Genomic DNA, 18,272 nt, shown 5'->3' on the forward strand with positions numbered 1-18,272 from the left:
AAATCAAATTCCGTCTGGCTCGCAATACATGCTGGATCCACGTTCTCTCATGGCAGCCATTTTTGTCGAGGAGTTCTGCTTCCAGCTGTGTTGCCGTCTTTTTGGGTGAGTAACAATTGCTTTATTGTGCGTTAAATACCTGAGCTCTGAAGCATACAGCGCACACATCAATCACAGCGGCCTACAGTCACACTAAAACCTTTATAGAGCTCCCAATTTGATCAGACTTGATGGTCGCTGCGTAAAAATCCCACGGCTCAAGTTGGCGATATAGTCTCCGTCAAAGCCAAACTTATCTCAAAGCCAGACGTCGAGCCTGTGTTTTCCTATAAGCTGAACAAAACATTCAACAAGAGTGAGACCATAATGGCAGATTCCACCAGTGCAATGTGTCTTACATTGTGAGGAGAAGCAATAAATAAAGTTGAGATTGACAAATCGTACCAGTTAACTAATTTAAAAGTTTGCCACTTCAATGAAAAATACCTTAATGGTTCGCAAGACTCAAGCATTGCTGTTTCTGAAGCTATTAAACTTTCCCCCGACAGTGATGCAGCAGCTGCTCGATTGAAGCCCAAGGCGAAAGAAGTTCACGAAATCACAGGACGCATCTTGGCCATCGATATCAACAAACAACATGTCTGTGTAAACTGCAAACATCGCAACGACTACAATGAAGACAGCCCTGATGACCTTATACAGTGTTCCTCCAGCAAAATAAGCACGCTTAAAGAAAGCCTCCCAGTGGATGTATCAGCATACATCATTATTGCTGATGAAAATCAAGAAAACTTGGGTAGGTTTTACCGCAACCGAGAAACCCTGGATGGCATGTTTCAGTCACTTACGGAAGTCGAGGGATATAATCTCGAAACAAAGTCGAATAACATGTCCAGGAAATTCATAGTCCAAACTCTCCTCTTAGTAAAGCAAATCTCATTTGAGATTTTCATGGAGGACAAAAAACTTAAGTCAATGAAGACAAACAAGTAAATATACTTTGTCATCCTCACTGTCGCTGTTGCTAAAATTTAATAATGCCATTTAGGCAAAGAAGTTTGCGGCTTTTCTGATCCTGACAACACTTCTCTATTCCTGAGAATATTATTGTTGTTGATAGCAAGTTATTGTTGTTGATAGCAAGTTATTGTTGTTGTTGTTGTTGATCAAAAGTTATTCTTGCGATCAAAGAGGACAAAAATTAAGACAATGAAGTTAAAGAACTAAACATAACTTGTCATCCTCACTGTTGCTTTTGCTATAATTTAATAATGCCACTTAAGGCAAAGAAGTATGTGGTTTTTCTGATCCTCACAACACTTCTCTATTCCTGAGAATATTATTGTTGTTGATAGCAAGTTATTGTTGTTGTTGTTGATCACAAGTTATTCTTGCGATCAAAGAGGACAAAGAAATTAAGACAATGAAGATAAAGAACTAAACATAACTTGTCATCCTCACTGTTGCTTTTGCTACGTACATCGCTGGTTCTCTGCGCAGGGTCCAAAAGGCCGTCGTGAGATGGTCATCGAGGAGGTACGCGCCATCGACGAAGAAAGAAGATCAGCTACAGCAGCTGGGTTCGCTAAACAGTGTGCTTGGTCATGCTGGGAAGAGGCTGAACAGAGAAAACTCAGCTGGCCCACCCTTGCCCAGATGGAGCCACTGAGGATCAGCTTCCTACTGAGGTCTACGTACGACCTCCTTCCTACGCCCACAAACCTCAAACAGTGGGGTATTATCGACGACGACTTTTGCCGCGCGTGTAACCAAACGCGTGCCACTCTAGAGCATGTGTTAACGGCTTGCAATAAGTCACTTCAGAAGTACACCTGGAGGCACAACAGAGTGTTGCGGGTTATAGCCGAAGCCACACAGGACCAACGCGCCAGCACTAATAATGCACCAGTTAAGGAGGTAACAAATCAAGGCATCAAGTTCCACAGGGAAGGTGAGCAACCCCAACCAGCCGCTATGAAGAGAGCGAAACAGTCGAGGCCACTTAAGGGTGCCCAAGACTGGCAAATGCTGGCTGATCTATCTAAAGCCCTGCATTTTCCATGTCACATTGCCATCACAACTGTGCGCCCAGACATCGTAATCTGGTCCGACTCCCGTAAATGCGTGCATCTGGTCGAACTAACTGTGCCTTGGGAAGGGAACTTTGACTTTGCTAACGAACGCAAGAGAACCCGTTACGAGCCTCTCCGTGCTAGCTGTGAAGATCGTGGCTGGGCCTGCAGTGTTATACCCGTCGAAGTCGGTTGCCGCGGCTTCATTGCAAGATCGACCAGGTCCTTCCTGTCAAACGTCGGACTCCCAAAGAAAGCTCTCCGAGCAACAATCAAGGCTCTTCAAGAAGAAGCAGAGGCAGGATCCAACTGGATCTGGCAGTCATCGCGCAGTGCCTAAATCTGCGCTGATCACAATATCTTATTAAACTGCATCCAGTAAAGCTCTCTGCTGCCTGGACTCTCCTTGTGCATACACCACACGCTTGCTGCTATTACGCCTGACCAGGCACCACCCAGTGGCATCTGCCGCTGGCGGCGCCAGGAACTGTAGTCCCGTTGCTAGCCGCCGAAACTACCATAGTTCCTGGTCAACGGCTGACGAGGGTGATGCCTAGCAGTTGGCAGTTAAAGCCTCTGTATGAATTCCTCTAATTTAATAATGCCACTAAGGCAAAGAAGCATGTGGGTTTTCTGATCCTCACAACACTTCTCTATTCCTCAAAGTGTTGTTGTTGATCATAACTTGTTGTTGTTGATCGTAAGTTGTTCTAGCAATCAAAGAGGACAAAAACTATGTAAATGAAGGTATAGAACTAAATATACTTTGTCATCCTCACTGTTCCTGCTAAAATAATTTAGTAACGCAACTTGGGGCAAAGAAGTATGCAGGTTTTCTGACCCTCACAAGACTTCTCTATTCCTGAGAATATTATTGTTGTTGATCGCAAGTTATCATTGTTGTTGTTGATTGCAAGTTATTCTTGCGATCAAAGACAACAAAGAAATTAAGATAGTAAAGATAAAAAACTACATATACTTTGTCATCCTCACGGTTGCTGTTGTTATGATTTAATAATGCCACTTCTGGGGGGTACTCCCTTATATAAGGTATATAGGTGTGGTGCCCCAAACAGTATGGTTTTTGAGTCGTTCTCGTCTGAAAACGGGTATGGATTTTGGACATTTTGGCCTGAAATTGGGTATTTTTTGCCTGCTTGTCTGAAATAGGGTATAGATTCTAGCCATTTTTAAGAGTCTGATCTGAAATTGGGTAGAGAAAATCGCATATTTTGGTCTAAAATGGGTAAGTGTTTAAACAAGTGGGTCACACACCCCCACCACAAGTTGTTCTAGCGATCAAAGAGGACAAAAACATTTCGTAAATGAAGGTAAAGAAGTAAATATACTTTGTCAATAATGTCACTTAAGGCAAAGAAGGTATGTGGCTTTTCTGATCCTCACAACACTTCTCTGTTCCTCAGAATGTTTTTGTTGTTCATTGCAAGTTGTTCTTGTTGTTGTTGTTCAACCATAAGAAAAGTTATGGGAGGGGCTGGACAAAAAATGAAGGATTTTTATAGTGGGCACTGTCGCAATCACCAATGTATAGCCCAATCCTTTTTTGCATTACTGGCCCACTTGCTTTGTTCTACTGCCCCGCCCACTGTTGTTAAGAAACTAACCAGAGGTTCCAAGAATTTGTGAAACTGCAAGGAAAGCAAACAAATTGTAGTATGTTTCACTTCTGCTCACTTTCAGTGAAATGCATTACTCCACAGGGAGCCCTCACATCCGTTTAGAATATGAATAAAAGATTAACCTACCTTTATCGCGCATGTTTTGTATTTTGGCGGCCATTTTGAATTTTTAACACGCGCACGGTCTGCTAGTGCGAGGTCTGGAACCGAAATTACGGAAATCGCTCGGAGCCTGTTCGGAGCTCTAAGAAAATGAATGTCACTTTATTATCCTCGGTGAGCGATCGGATCCTCCGAGAATTTGCGAATTTTCCCGCCCGTCCCAGACTTCCGTAATTTCGGTTCCAGACTTCGCACTAACAGACCGCGTATTCAAAAAAATTCAAAATGGTCGCTACGAAACACAAAACACGCGCGATAAAGGTAGGTTAATCTTTTATTCATATTCTAAACGGATGTGAGGGCTCCCTGTGTCACTCCAAAACCCCAAAGAGCTAGTTCCCTGTGTGGATTACCGTATCCTTCCACCCAACCAATTAACCACCCCTACTCATTTTCAACCCACAATTATGAAGATCCATGCACACAGCATACTTATATGAAGCTCATAGCAATGCATCATACTGTACACATTCATGTATTTCAACAAAAGTAGGCAAAACTGAAACAAACCATGAAGTGCAATTGCACATAAAAACTCAATCTCATGCCTCAAATAATATGAAGGTGTTGGCTCACAGAGCCTTTGATTAAACTCGTGGATACGCGAAGCGTAGAAACGTGTTTGTTGCGGGGACTCCGATATGCAAATGTGTCACTCACTCACTTACTCAGGTAGCTTCAGGTGTAGACACTGTTCGTAATTAGTCGGCCCGAACGAGAGCACCCGAGCCGCCACCCGAGCCCGACGCCATGTTGGAATAGTAACCGAGCCCGACGCCATATTGGAATAGTAACCGCGCAGTTAATAAGAGCCTCGCTATCGTGTTTGCGCGGTTACTATTTAAAGTTCTGGAAGGTCTGAAAATGAGTAAATCTCATGTAATATGGTAAGTTTTGATGAGACTGTGTCTTATTTGTCAACCTTAATGAACTTATATCAGCGAAACGAACAATTATTAATAAACGAACCAGCTATTAAAAACAGGGCAAGCATCGGCAGAAGAAAAAATATTGTAATTTCATTTTTATAACTTAGTAACATCCGACCCTGAGGAAGGCTGGTATGGACAGCCGAAATATTGTTTTAAATATACGACGTTGTGTCAGCCTTTCAGTAGTCTTTGACCTCTCATCGTTTTACTTTTCAAGTTTGGCTAATTAGATCTCCTGTGAGATCAGACGTTCAAGATCTTCGTTCACGGCTTCGCAGTTTATTTAGTTTGTTATTTTCATTGCTAACACTTGAGGGGGTCTTTTACTCTCAGATATAAATTTTTCTCCAAAAAACTATTTTTTTGGAACATGAAGATTCAACATCCCTGTCCATTTGTAAATCGTATTTTGAAACGATTTTCCTCTAATTACTCCAGAATTTACGTTCAAATTAAGAAATCAGAACACTTCTAGCTATATTTCAGCATAGCAACACCCATAGCAACCATTGTTTACAGTCTAAAAGTACTCACAAAATGGATTCAATTCTGTACATTTTAATGATACTTTACACAAACGCTTTAAAGATGTGTAGTTATGAGAATTTTGCATCATGGTCCTGAACATTGTTTCTTCTACCATCTTATACGCTCCTTACAGTTGGTTAACATTTCTATAACTGGTGTGTATTCAGGTGTTCAATGAAACATTTATGTAAAACCTTTAAATATACCCCTCCCACTGCCCTTAACCTCCTCCCACCTAGTTCACAGGGCTAATTTGGGTTCTCGGAGACCGAAGTAAAACTTTAAGGCCTTATTTCTCAAAATGGCCAAATAGACGGATCATCAATAACTCGCACACGATATCTCCACTGGGTTTTAACCGAATGCTGTCAAATTTTCGACATTGGTGAAGGACACAATTTTCTAGGTCTTAAACCTCCAAAATTTGCAATTTATGAAATTTTTCCTTGTTATTTAGTTAATATAGTTAATATTAGTTAATATTAGTATACTTTTTCAACATTTCACGAGAAAACCCCCCTCAAAACACTGTTTTCTGAGGTTTGTCTCCTGGACAACTTGCTTATGGACAGGACGAACTTAATTCCATACTTCTCGAACCATTCATTATTACGTTATCGTGTTTATAATGAACACCACTTTTTAACACTTAGGAGCTAGTTATTCATTAACTATTGTGGCACGTGACCTGGAAAAGCTCATTTTTTAAGTCAAAGTGCAAAGTCCTTTAAGGGTCCATTAACCGATCTTTTCGAGCCGTTGCTAAGGAAAATTTAGTCTCATCTAACCTCATTTTTAGTTAGTTCAGAGTTGTTTGATGTATTTCAACTTTTTCATGATCAGTAACACTAGTGATGACGTCATCAGGCCACGCCCATACTCATCTGACTAATACAGAAAAAATGCAAAGGCTCCCAGGCAAATTACTTTCTCGGGATTTTTTTCATTGATTTAATATTTTACTTTAAATCCTCAATACGCTATGCATCGATTTTGTTTCATTTCTAAAAGGTCAGATTTTGAGAGCATTTCAAAATATTGAAAAATTCGTAATTTTCTGAAAAAAGCATGATTTCGTAAAAGGAATGCATAGCTATGTTGCCAACGTTGGCTTTAATCGAAATTCGTCGAAAAAGGCTAGATTTAATGAAAAACCGCGTTTCCTTTAGCATTTAAAGAAACCGGAAGTGCGCTAGATATCTATTGGAAGTTACCCTATCAGCGCGTGCGCAATTTACACTACCAGCGCACTTCGGTAAGATCAAACAAAGCCACACGGAGTTAGTTTTTCTGTTTCTATTGCTCTTGTTTTTCTGTCTTTCTCTTATTTTGTCTTTGCTTGTACTTTTTTTACTTTGCATTTTGCGAAACACAAAGAAAAGCATCTAAAATGTATGCGAATTTGCAAGTTTTTGAGTTGTTTTTATTTTCCGTGCTCAGGCTGACGTAAGTGACCGGAAGTGAAATTTCACCTCCTTAGCAACGCGCGCGAGCGCGCGCATGAATCGGTTAATGGGCCCTTAACGTGGTACCAAAACTGTTCCACAGAGTTGTTTTGCAAAAAAAAAAAATTAGGTATGAGACCACCTTATGTTTTAGAATGTATATTCCTCGTTCTAAAAACGTGAATGCCCCAAAGCGCAAAACAGGATCAATATTCTTCGTTCTCAAAGCGCGAGAGCCCAACAGCGTGATAGACAGTGTATACTCTTCGGAGTCCTAAAGCTGGAGAGTAGAAAAGCCCTAATTAAGGAATGTATATTCCTCGTTTTAAAGTACAGCCGAAAAGCGCTAAATACAGTGTATACCCGTCGGAGTCCGTAGAGCGGGAGAGTTCAAAAGCGCTAAATAGAATGTCTATCACTCGTTGTAAACGTGAATACCCAAAAGCGCCAAACTTATGAATATTCTGTGTTCTCAAAGCGTGAGAGCCCAATAGCGCTATATATAGTGTATACTCTTCCGGCGTCCTAAAGCGGGAGAGTCCAAAAGCGCTAATAAGAATGTATATTCCTCTTTCTAAAAACGTGAATGCCCCAGAGCGCAAAACACGATGAATATTCTTTGTTCTCAAAGCCTGACAAAGTACAACCGAAAAGCGCTATATACAGTGTATAAGAGTCCTAAAGCTGGAGACTTCAAAAGCGCTAATAAGAATGTACATTCCTCGTTCTTAAAACGTGAATGCCCCAAAGCGCAAAACACGATGAATATTCTTTGTCCTCAAAGCGAGCAAAACAAGATGAATATTCTTCGTTCTCAAAGCGTGAGAGCCCAATAGCGCTATATGCGGAGTCCTAAGGCGGGAGAGTCAAAAAGCGCTAATTAGAATGTACATTCCTCGTTCGAAATGTGAATTCCCAAAGCGCCATACACGATAAATGTTCTTTGTTCTTAAAATGCACCTAGCCCCCAAATTTTTTTTTTCCCTAAAACGAATCTACTTGTTACTTGAAATAGTTCTGCTAAAAAATTTTTGGATTCCGTTAAATCCTCGATTTTCTGTGCCCCGACGAAATCTCGAAAATAGCTCCAAAACACCGCCATTTTGTTTCACGACCGAATATGAGGAGAATGGGTTCAGCGGCTCTTGTGACGTCTACCCAGAAGGTTGGATATCCCACGTCCTCTCATTTCCTTCAGGATGGTGCAATACACATTCGAAAAGTGCGCAGAAACGCCTTCCAGAGGTGCTATCGGCTGTTGCAGCAATATTCCAGATTTAAAGAAAGATATATTGTACAATTCACTGACGATGATCGGCTAATGGTGCAATAAAGACGTAAACGATGGTTGATTTTGTCGAACCGAAACAAGCGAACTGAATCTGTGAGAACCATTGAAGAACTCTCACTGGAATTTGTTCCGCAAACTTTCGAACGCTATTTTCATAAATTTTCTGCTTAAAATCTAACCAGCAATTTGTAGAAATACGACCGAAAACCTTTACCTTCCAATCCCGCAGTATTTATAGCATAACCGGCAAAGTTGTGTGATCCGATCATGATCAAGAAGCGTTATACTGATCTGTAAATAGATCGCAACTGTACGCCGCTAACCAACACTTATTTCTCTTTCGATTTAGATGAAAGTCGAAGATGAATCCTTTAGAATTACATGATAACAAAACTGTTAGACTCACAGAGTTTTTCGAAGGTTTGGAAATCAGCAGTGCCACAAAGATTCTGTGCAATAGCGTCGAAAATATGACCGCGTAACATTATCTGCGGACCGCTTAGGGAACACATCCTTTTCGCTTATCCGACGAATTTCACTGCAAACTTTGAGAACAATTTACATTGGTTATTTGGAGTTACGACTTAAAACGTGTGACAATGTGAACTCGGTAATTGTATGAAATGTTTCCTTCCGCCTTGCTTCCCGCAGCTTTAAAAATACAGGTCCAAACAATACGATTTTCAATCGATCGAAGCCAATGTTTTGGAGGTCATCAAGGCTCGAAAACTGCAACACGTACGTCGCTCTTATAAACATGAAGCATTCAACTGAAAGTAAAACACAAACTCGATTTAACAGAACAATCACACCTTGACAAAATACATTCTAGCTTAGGACAAATGTAAACGGGTTATAAACACCCGTGGGAATCTTATCTTTAGTTGACGAAATTACCATCCAAAGCAGTCCTTGAGTTTTCTTTCCTGCTTTTCGTTTGCCTGCTCCTCCACTTCGTATCTAGCTTTCTATTTCTAATATATAAGCAGCTCGTCCGCAAAGAAGTCTTCCCCTTCGTCGCTTGAAATTTTGTAAATTGCTCTCAAAGCTCTAAGCAGTGAGTTCACAGTTGTCGAACGTGCTCGATCGAAGTTTATTTCGGAGTCCTCCGAATCGAAACTTAACTCTGACTCCAGGGATGAAAAAGAAATGATTCGGAGACAAAACTTGGACGTTTTAGTCCCTAAATACATCAGAACGATTAGTTTTGTGTTCCATTTTCTCGAGCAAATACAGAGAGTTGACTGAGGCGCTATTCACCCTTGTCACACGGCGGCCATATTGGATATGACGTATGTACTTTAGGTATGAAATCGAGGCGATGCGTGTTTAATCTGTGAGTTTGCAGCTAATCATGCCAAATAAAGATCATTGTAGTGTGCTCTTGTGCTCAAATAACAGATCAAAAGGTCAGTTAGGAATTACCTTCCATCGCTTTCTAGTAGACAAATATACGAGGAAAAGCTGGATTGTAAGAATTCGTCGAGATGTTGGCAAAAACTTCCAGGTTAGTGATTGTGTTTTACGACTTCAAGATAAGCAAACTTTATCTGTAATCAATTTGTTAAGGTTTACAAAGTAATTAAGAGTCCCTGTCCATAAATATGGAAAATAACTCGGCAAGAGTCGAAAATTTGATTTCGCTCATTTTCCTATGGTAGATAGGCTAGGGCATGACAAAAACTACTGGAGAGATTTTTTGGCAAAATATCCTTTTATTTCAAAGAAATATGCAAATTACCAAATTCCGTTAAAATCGTCATTTGACGCACCATTTTATTAAACACGTTTGAGAGCCTCGCATGCAAAACCACATCATTCTTCCATCTTTAAAACACTCAAATATTTTTGTGCAATCAGTTTAATTGTGTACTGGGTTGATTTTAGGGAATGTTGCGGTTTTTGTTGGCTGCAAAATAATTAAATTTCGAAGACATGTATTTCATTCACTTAAAAGTACTTCGTACAAATAATTGATTTTCACCATGTGCGAAACCTTCAAATGGATTAAGCTTCTGGTGGTTGAATTGCAGAAGGATGGTCTACAGATTGCTGTAAAAATTTCTTTGGGCAAATGATTGTGAGCGACGCGAGAGCTTTTCAAAGTACCTTAAAAATGCAGATATTTGACCATCCGTCGTCAACTTTCAATTTACGGGTTAGACATGTATTTTAGCACGCGCCCATGTCTTGAGCTATATTAAGTTGAAATAGACACAGAGCTGATAATTTCGAAATGTTCTAACCTTATTTGCTGTAAAAGGCAGGTCCAAAAGCCGATTTGACGTGTTTCTGTCTCCATTCGTCGCGCATAAAGCAGAAGTTTGCTGTTGCTTACACAACGTCCGATGTACATCGCCAACTGTCAACTTATTTAATGGTCGAATACCATGAATCTATGACCCTGTTTCGACACATATGATCACCACTGCATCTAAGTCAAAAACGGCTAAGTGATTTGTAGATAGTTGCTTGCTTTGCACTACACCAAAATATTACGTTTGATCAGCGTTTGATCATCGTTTGATCTATTGCTGCCTGAATCCTTTGTTGCAGCGGTTCCTTGTTTGTTCGTCACGCAATGCTGTCATCCAATTTTAGGGGGTAGCGATATGACAATTTCTATCCTAATACGTAAGACTCCGTAAGGCTTGGAACCACAGGGAGCACACAGTCTTGTTGAGTAGAGAGAGATTAAATTAAGCAATGGAAAGAATGAATAGTTAACCATTGCCCGTGTTGTCATCTTCTACTAGACCACCGCTACCTACACGCCCTGTGTAAAAACTGTAACTCTAAACTCGTACCTAGGTCTTTTCGCGCTGTGCAATTATTTTTGGTTTACATATAATACAGTGGGCTACCCTCGAGGAAATGGGAGGTGGCCGCTTAATAGGGGTTGGCCGTTTAATAGAGGTTGGTGTACCTTGAATATTTTTTCACTATCGGGTTATAAATTTAGCTAAATTTCTTAGTAAACATGGAGTCAATTCAAGACAATCATGATAGACGTCGTTCTCAGAGACCAAGGGGCAGCTAGTGGGGGCGGGGAAAAATTCTAAACGGGTCTTCGCCCGAACTTTTTTCTCACCCGTTTAGACTTTTTCCCGCTCCCACTAACTGCTCCTGGGTCTCCGAGGATGACGTCTATAATGATTGTCTTGAATTGACTCCATGTTCACTAAGAAATTTATAACACGATAGTGAAAAAATATTCAAGGTACACCAACATCTATTAAATGACGATTTTAACGGAATCTGGTAATTTGCATATTTCTTTGAAATAAAAGGATATTTTGCCAAAAAAACTATCCAGTAGTTTTTGTCATGCCCTAGCCTATCTACCATAGGAAAATGAGTGAAATCAGGAGCCATAATCGGGGACGGAGACCGTAAGTCTCGGGATTCGCGCGCACCTATGATATGGGACAGTTTTTCTATTTTTAGAACAAATTGCGCCATCCTGACGTCATATATCCGCGCGGATTCACGCACATGTCGGGGGCTCTCGCGTGGGTGTTGTCACGTTGCGCGATCAAATGGTGAGAGTTGAGAGATTCTCTTGCGTATTTTTCACAGCGATGGCAGGGAATAAGGCAGGGAATACAAACCAGGGCGCTTATATGTAGATATATGCTCTGAGCTAACGGAAAAGGTGGGTTTTTCAAGGTCGAAAACAAGACTTCAATCTCGCGCCGGGAATGAATAATAAGATCTGCTCACGCTAGTTGTAAGCTTACGCGTATGTTTTTGCGTTTGTTCTGACTTAAGAATATAGCAAGAAAACTCTCTACTCTGGTATCGAGTTAATTTGTGAGTTTCTCAGACAATGGTTCATCATAACCAAAACCTGTTTCAGTGACGGTTTCTTATTGCTTCTGCTTGTTTGGTGAGTTTGCAAAAGTTTTTGAAAGGAAAGTCTGAAGCGTTCAATTAGCTCATTTGCATAGTGCAGCTCGTGCACTTTCAAGTCCGAGTCGGAGTTTTCAATTGTCAACAAATCTTGACAAAGATTTCTTTCGTTATCTTTTGTGCTGAGATGCTGTAACAAATTTCACGAACGCAAAAAAGGCTACTAACATGTGTGTTTCTTGAACATAGGCATAGTGAAGTTTTACACTGCGAAAATGAAAATAGACAAGGAGTTTTGATACCTCGATCAACAAAATCGAAATCGTTATTCCAAGTTGATTAAAGAAAGCGTCATCGTAACTTTGCTGATTATTTCTGCTTTATTCACATATTTTCAGCTTAGCTTTTAATATGTTCTCAAACATTTATCAATCTCAAACATATTTAAAAACTATAGTTATTGTTTGAGTTCGATGTACGCTTTCACACGAAAGTGTAGCGGAAGTACAATTTGTCATGTTTCCTGACTGTACAAAACACGCATCGGCGGGCGCTCTCATTCATCGACAACAGAGAATTTACTGGATTTTTACACGAATAAAACTGAGCAGTATCTACGGACGTAAAGTTATTGGGCCTTGATGAAACATCAAGCGTTGCTTACAATTCAAGCGAAACTCAAACTAGCAATTATTTTGTCTTACTTTTCGGTCGCAATAGACTGACAAATTCCTCGCAAGCGTGTGGCAAGAGGAACTAAGAAACTATGAAGTCCTGAAGCTCTGCTATATCTAAATATATCCAGCTAGTTTTTTGCTGTGTAATGGAAAAGCTGTTAATCTTCAACATATGTGAAATTTAAAGTGGAGTAATGTACAGCTCATGTAAAAGAAGCATCCGTCGGAACACAACTTGGTCAGCGATATATATAAGCTTACAGCGGAACATACCTAAATTCGACACTGTCTTACTTCACTCAAACTGGAGCAGCTTACGACGAAAATACTTAGGCAAAATTCCAACAGACGTAAACGCGCTGAGTTGTGGGCCAAAAACATGAAAAATTTCGGGAATTTCGGACGCCATTTCCCCCGCGCGACATCCGCAAAAATCCTCGCAGCATGTACGCGCGTGTGCCGCAGGCGATGACGCAATTTGTTCTAAAAATAGAATTATTGTCCCATATCATGGGGACAACCCCAATACTAGAGATGGCGCGCGCTTACGGTCTCCGTCCCCGATTATGGCTCCTGGCGAAATCGAATTTTCGACCCTTGCTGCGAAATTAAGAATTTGTCTGATTTTTACTGGCAGGCACTCTTAATTACATTTAATTTGATCGACTAGGATTATGTGTAGAGCCGAGCTGCTATTTTACTACGTTGCTCATGCACTCTTTATTGCCCGTAATAATAAAACGTTACAATTGTCCTGTAGATTTCGAGAAGCAATGACAAAGGTTTGCTCGCAACATTTTAAACCATCAGACTTTCGAAAGACCTTCTCTGGGAAATGCTTATTGAGTAAAGGTGAAAATGGATTCTTGCTTTCCTTTTTTTTGGAGAAGGTACTGACCAGCGAAATACAGAAGGAACTGCACCTTTCCTCGATACGCGTTTCCCAGAGAAGGTCGTTCGAAAGTCTGATGGTTTAAAATATTCCGAGCAAACCTTTGTGCTTCTCGAAATCTAAAGGACAATTGTAACGTTTTATTATTACGGGCAATAAAGAGTACATATGCAACGTAGTGAAATAGCAGTTCGGCTCTACACATAATCCTAGTCGATCAAATTAAATGTAATTAATTACTTTGTAAACCTTAACAAATTGATTACAGATAAAGTTTGCTTATCTTGAAGTCGTAAAACACAATCACTAACCTGGAAGTTTTTGCCAACATCTCGACGAATTCTTACAATCCAGCTTTTCTTCGTATATTTGTCGACTGGAAAGCGATGGAAGGTAATTCCTAACCGACCTTTTGATCTGTTATTTGAGCACAAGAGCACACTACAATGATCGTTATTTGGCATGATTAGCTGCAAACTCACAGATTAAACACGCTTCGCCTCGATTTCATGCCTAAAGTACATACGTGATATCAAGAGAAAATGAGGGACAGAGAGGGAGGCTCCCAGTCCAGGCCTTGGGATATGTCAATTCCGCTAAGTTATTTTAGGGCTGCCGAAAACAGCGGGAGTGCATTTCCTTTTACGTCCGCATGATACCATTATTCTTTAGGTGATCAGACAATTTAGTAACGACGGTCCGCGGGGAAATACGCTTTGTCGATACAAGCGCCTTTTACGGGTACATTAGAGACAGTTGGTATTTCTGGCTGGATAAATCAATGTGGGATATATATTTTTACATCTCCTTGGGAATAAAATGGCACATGCAGACGGGCGGAAATGTAGTTCTGAGTGGTCGACAAAACGTTCCGGCGGAACATGTTATTAAGGTCGTGGCTGCTGTTATGGACTATGCACTGTGGCATTTTTCAAATGGAGAGAGAAAGCTTACATTAGTGCAAATTAACAGAAGGTGAAGAAAACGTGGCATGAACATGATCAAACGAAGATGACACCTCCGTTTTTTCTGGTTTTCTCTGTTGGAAAAGCAGTCAGAAGAAGTTGTCCCTTTCGCTCAGTTCAATGAACTTTAGTTGCTGGTACAAAATCATTTTTTGTCGCTTGAATGCGAGTTATTTTGTCGTTGAACAGAAAAATTGTTTCTGTCGCTGATCACTAACGCGCTGTGAATTGTTCTATTTCTCTGTGAATTCAAAATTATTTCTGCCCGGGTTTCTTTCGGTTATCGCTTCGCTCCGAGCTACAGGAGTTGTTTTGTCACTGTATCAGAAGTCACAACTAGTTCTGTTGCTACATTCCCATGATCGCCATGTTTCTAGTTGTTTAATCGCTGTGCCGGCATTCAAAATTATTTCTCTCGCTGAGCGCTACTCCAAGGTATTTGTTATTGTATTCAAAATTATTTCTCACGGTCACTGGTCGTCCCACCTCGAGCTGTTTTGTTGCTGGAGTCCAAGTTATTTCTGTCGCAGGTCGCTTCACGGCGAGCTCTTTTCAATTTGTCACTGTACCGCTATTCAACATTATTTCTGTCGCTGATCACTGATCGCTCTGAGCTGTTGTTTTGTTGAGTTATTTTCTACGCTGATCGAAACACTCCGAGTTGTTTTATCCGCGCTGTTGAGGTTCAAATAGACTTCTGTCGTATGGTTGGGAATTGTTTTGTTGTGATATAGTATTCAAGTTGATTTCTGTTGCTAATCGCTAGGCTTCGAGTTGTTTTGATTCCCAGATTCAAAATATTTTCGCTACCCTCCGAACTCTTTTGCAGCTCGGCCAGAATTATATTCTCCTGTCGCTGGGTTGAGGGTAATTTTGCCGCTGGGTTCAAAAATAGTTTTGCCGTAGGAACAAAAATAGTTTTCTTCGGTGGGCTAAGATTTCTTTCGTCGATGCGTTTAGAGGTATCAGGATCGCGACAGCTTGAAACAGTATTCCATGTTATATATGTTTTCAATATCGAACAATACGATACCTCTCTGCATGTTGTTATACAAATGAAAGCAAATAAATTCTTTCTTGTTGTCATCGCTAATTTCTTTGACTGAAATTTTCTGGGGAAAAACTTTGATATTTCTTTCACCCAGCGTTTTTTTTCCAAATAGGTTGTGGTTCTTTACGCGCTTCTACTCAACCTCGTTCCCAGGGTCCAAGGGGCGGTAAGATGAGAGACTCTGGGAACGAGGTTGGCTTCTACTGACAAAACGTATTTCCACGCAGACCGCCCTTTAAAAATTCACTGATCGACGGGTGAAAGGTATCATGCGGACGTCTGGGGAAATAGACTTCCGTTTCCGTCTAAAACTAAAAACAACTTCAGTGGAATCGACATATCCCAGCCAACGCCCTCAATGTCCCTGTCTGTCCCCTCATTTTCTCTTGGTGATATCCAATAAGGCCGCCGTGTGACAAGGGTGAATTGTGTTTGGTTCCTGGGTAGACGTCATCAGGTACCGCCGCCCCAGACTCCCTAAAACGCGGTCGTGAAACACTTCAAGCGCGACTTTGAAAGGGCATAGAAAATCGAGGATTCGACCAAATTCAAAAATTTCCTCGCCCAAATGCTTCAAATAAAGTCTAGATTTGTTTTAGCGAAAAACGATTTTTGGGGTTGCGCCATATACAGTGTATACTCTTCGGAGTCCTAAAGCTGAAGACTTCAAAAGCGCTAATAAGAATGTATATTCCTCGTTCTAAAAACGTGAATGCCCCAAAGCGAAAAACACAATGAATATTCTTTGTTCTCAAAGCGCGAGAGCTCGAGAGCGCTATAGTCCTAAAGCCGGAGTGTCGAAAAGTGCTAATTTGCTGTTTTGCTGATTGAATACATTTCAACATCATGTTGTCTAATATACACGAACTAACGCGACTCGCATAATGGCATCTGCCTTTTCGCACGACTCGTATATAGCGCTATTGGGCTCTCACGCTTTGAGGACGAAGAATATTCATCGTGTTTTGAGCTTTGGGAATTCACGTTCCGAACGAGAAATATACATTCTAATTAGCGCTTTCGGACTCTCCCGCTTTAGGACTCTGAAGAGTATACACTGTATGTGGCGCTATTGGGCTCCACGCTTTAAGAACGAAGAACATTTATCGTGTATTGCGCTTTGGGAATTCACGTTTCGAACGAGGAATATACATTCTAATTAGCGCTTTTTGACTCTCCCGCCTTAGGACTCCGTATATAGCGCTATTAGGCTCTCACGCTCTGAGAACGAAGAATATTCATCTTGTTTTGCGCTTTGGGGCATTCACGTTTTTAGAACGAGGAATAAACATTCTAATTAATCCTTTGAATACCAAACTTTTGCCAAAAAATACCGTTTTTAACCGTTTAGTCAGGTTTTTTAGCTGCCATGACGCTAAATAAGCCTAAGTTGGAGAGCTTTTTCGAGGATTAGGTACAAAATTGAGCAAAACTTCAATTACGGGCATGCGCATAAGCCAAAATTTGGACTTTTCCTTTCTGTTTTTCTCTGCCCTTTTACACTGGCTACCTTTTGCATTGTATGTTCTTTCTGGCTGCAGTGAAAAGTTGGATGTTAATTACGGGCGAAGCCTAGAAATGGACCTTGATCAATCATAGCCGTTGTGGACCATTTTACCACCGTTTTTGCACCAAAACTGATAACCTTGTTTTCGATTTGCGACGTCGGAATGTCGTCAATATCTAAACCTGAGCATTGCGCGGAAAGGGCTAGCCTAGCACTACTATCAGCTTATCAAGAATATCTGATGACATTTAAATTGATGACGTCACAAGTGGTACAAAGAGCACGACCATTAATTACGCATATATGCGTAGTTGGTATTCAAAGGGTTAACGCGTTTGGACTCTCCCGCCTTAGGACTCTTTGATTTATTATCGAATTGTGATCATCATGATAAGATGCAACTTTTTGCAAAGTTTAAAAAGAAAAATCGGTGGAGTGGGTTCAGAGCCACCTTAAAGTTTCGAAAATTAAAACCCACCCACTCCACAGAAATGGGAGTCGCCAAGCTCGGTTGTGAGTTATAAGAGCTTAAAGCTCAAATTGAGGGTTTTTTAGCAGGTCATATTGATGTAGCTATGGCAACCTCATATAAAAAGGATGACGTCAGTTTGTTTGCCTATGATTGGCATTTGTATGATACCATTATAGTACTATCACTTGTTAAACAGTGGCAGTATTCATCCTTCAAAGTGTAGCTGTTAGAAAAGTGCTGGAAACTGTTGTCAGCTTCCTTAAGGGAGGAGGTCACTCCAAAAAGCTCACTTTTTTGCCTTCACCTATAGCAAGTAAACAGTCAGCTTTTCCACTCATCGAAGTTTCAGCCTCTGAAGTGCCCGCTATCCTGAGGAAATTCGTTTCGAAAGAAGCGACTTCAGAGGCCGCCATTTTGATAATGTCCTCCGCGGCCAGACCATGTTTATGTGACGTTATTCCGTCCGACTCGAAATTGGCGGGAAGGAGGAAAACCTGCAACCGACTTTGCATCCTTCACAAGGTCAGCGAAATCAGTGTATTTCTTTCCAAGCGATTATCCACTTCACAATCTTCACTGCTATCATTTTCGGGGTTTGGAGCATGTTTGGTTCAAAATAATACATCTCAAGAGCAGCCATAACCCTACTAGTAAGCGGTAGTCGGAAGCCATTTGGAATAAAATATCTTGGACGAGGACGGAATGACGTCACGAAAACGCGGCCTGGCTGCTGAATACTGTTCAAAATGGTGGCAACGGTGTCGAATTTTAGGCTTCTTCGGACAC

General features: G+C 40.8%; 1 protein-coding gene across 1 annotated transcript; it reads left to right on the forward strand.

The window, feature by feature from the left end:
* The first annotated feature begins 1,130 nt into the window (after positions 1-1,130).
* On the forward strand, positions 1,131-4,929 carry LOC145495805 (uncharacterized). Its single transcript, XM_081475389.1, has 2 exons — positions 1,131-1,158; positions 1,356-4,929. The coding sequence occupies exon 2, from the start codon at positions 1,522-1,524 to the stop codon at positions 2,410-2,412; it is 891 nt and encodes a 296-aa protein (XP_081331515.1). The 5' UTR covers positions 1,131-1,158; positions 1,356-1,521; the 3' UTR covers positions 2,413-4,929.
* Positions 4,930-18,272: the final 13,343 nt, after the last annotated feature.

The sequence above is a fragment of the Orbicella franksi genome, chromosome 8, assembly GCF_964199315.1.
Source record: "Orbicella franksi chromosome 8, jaOrbFran1.1, whole genome shotgun sequence".
Lineage (NCBI taxonomy): Eukaryota > Metazoa > Cnidaria > Anthozoa > Scleractinia > Merulinidae > Orbicella > Orbicella franksi.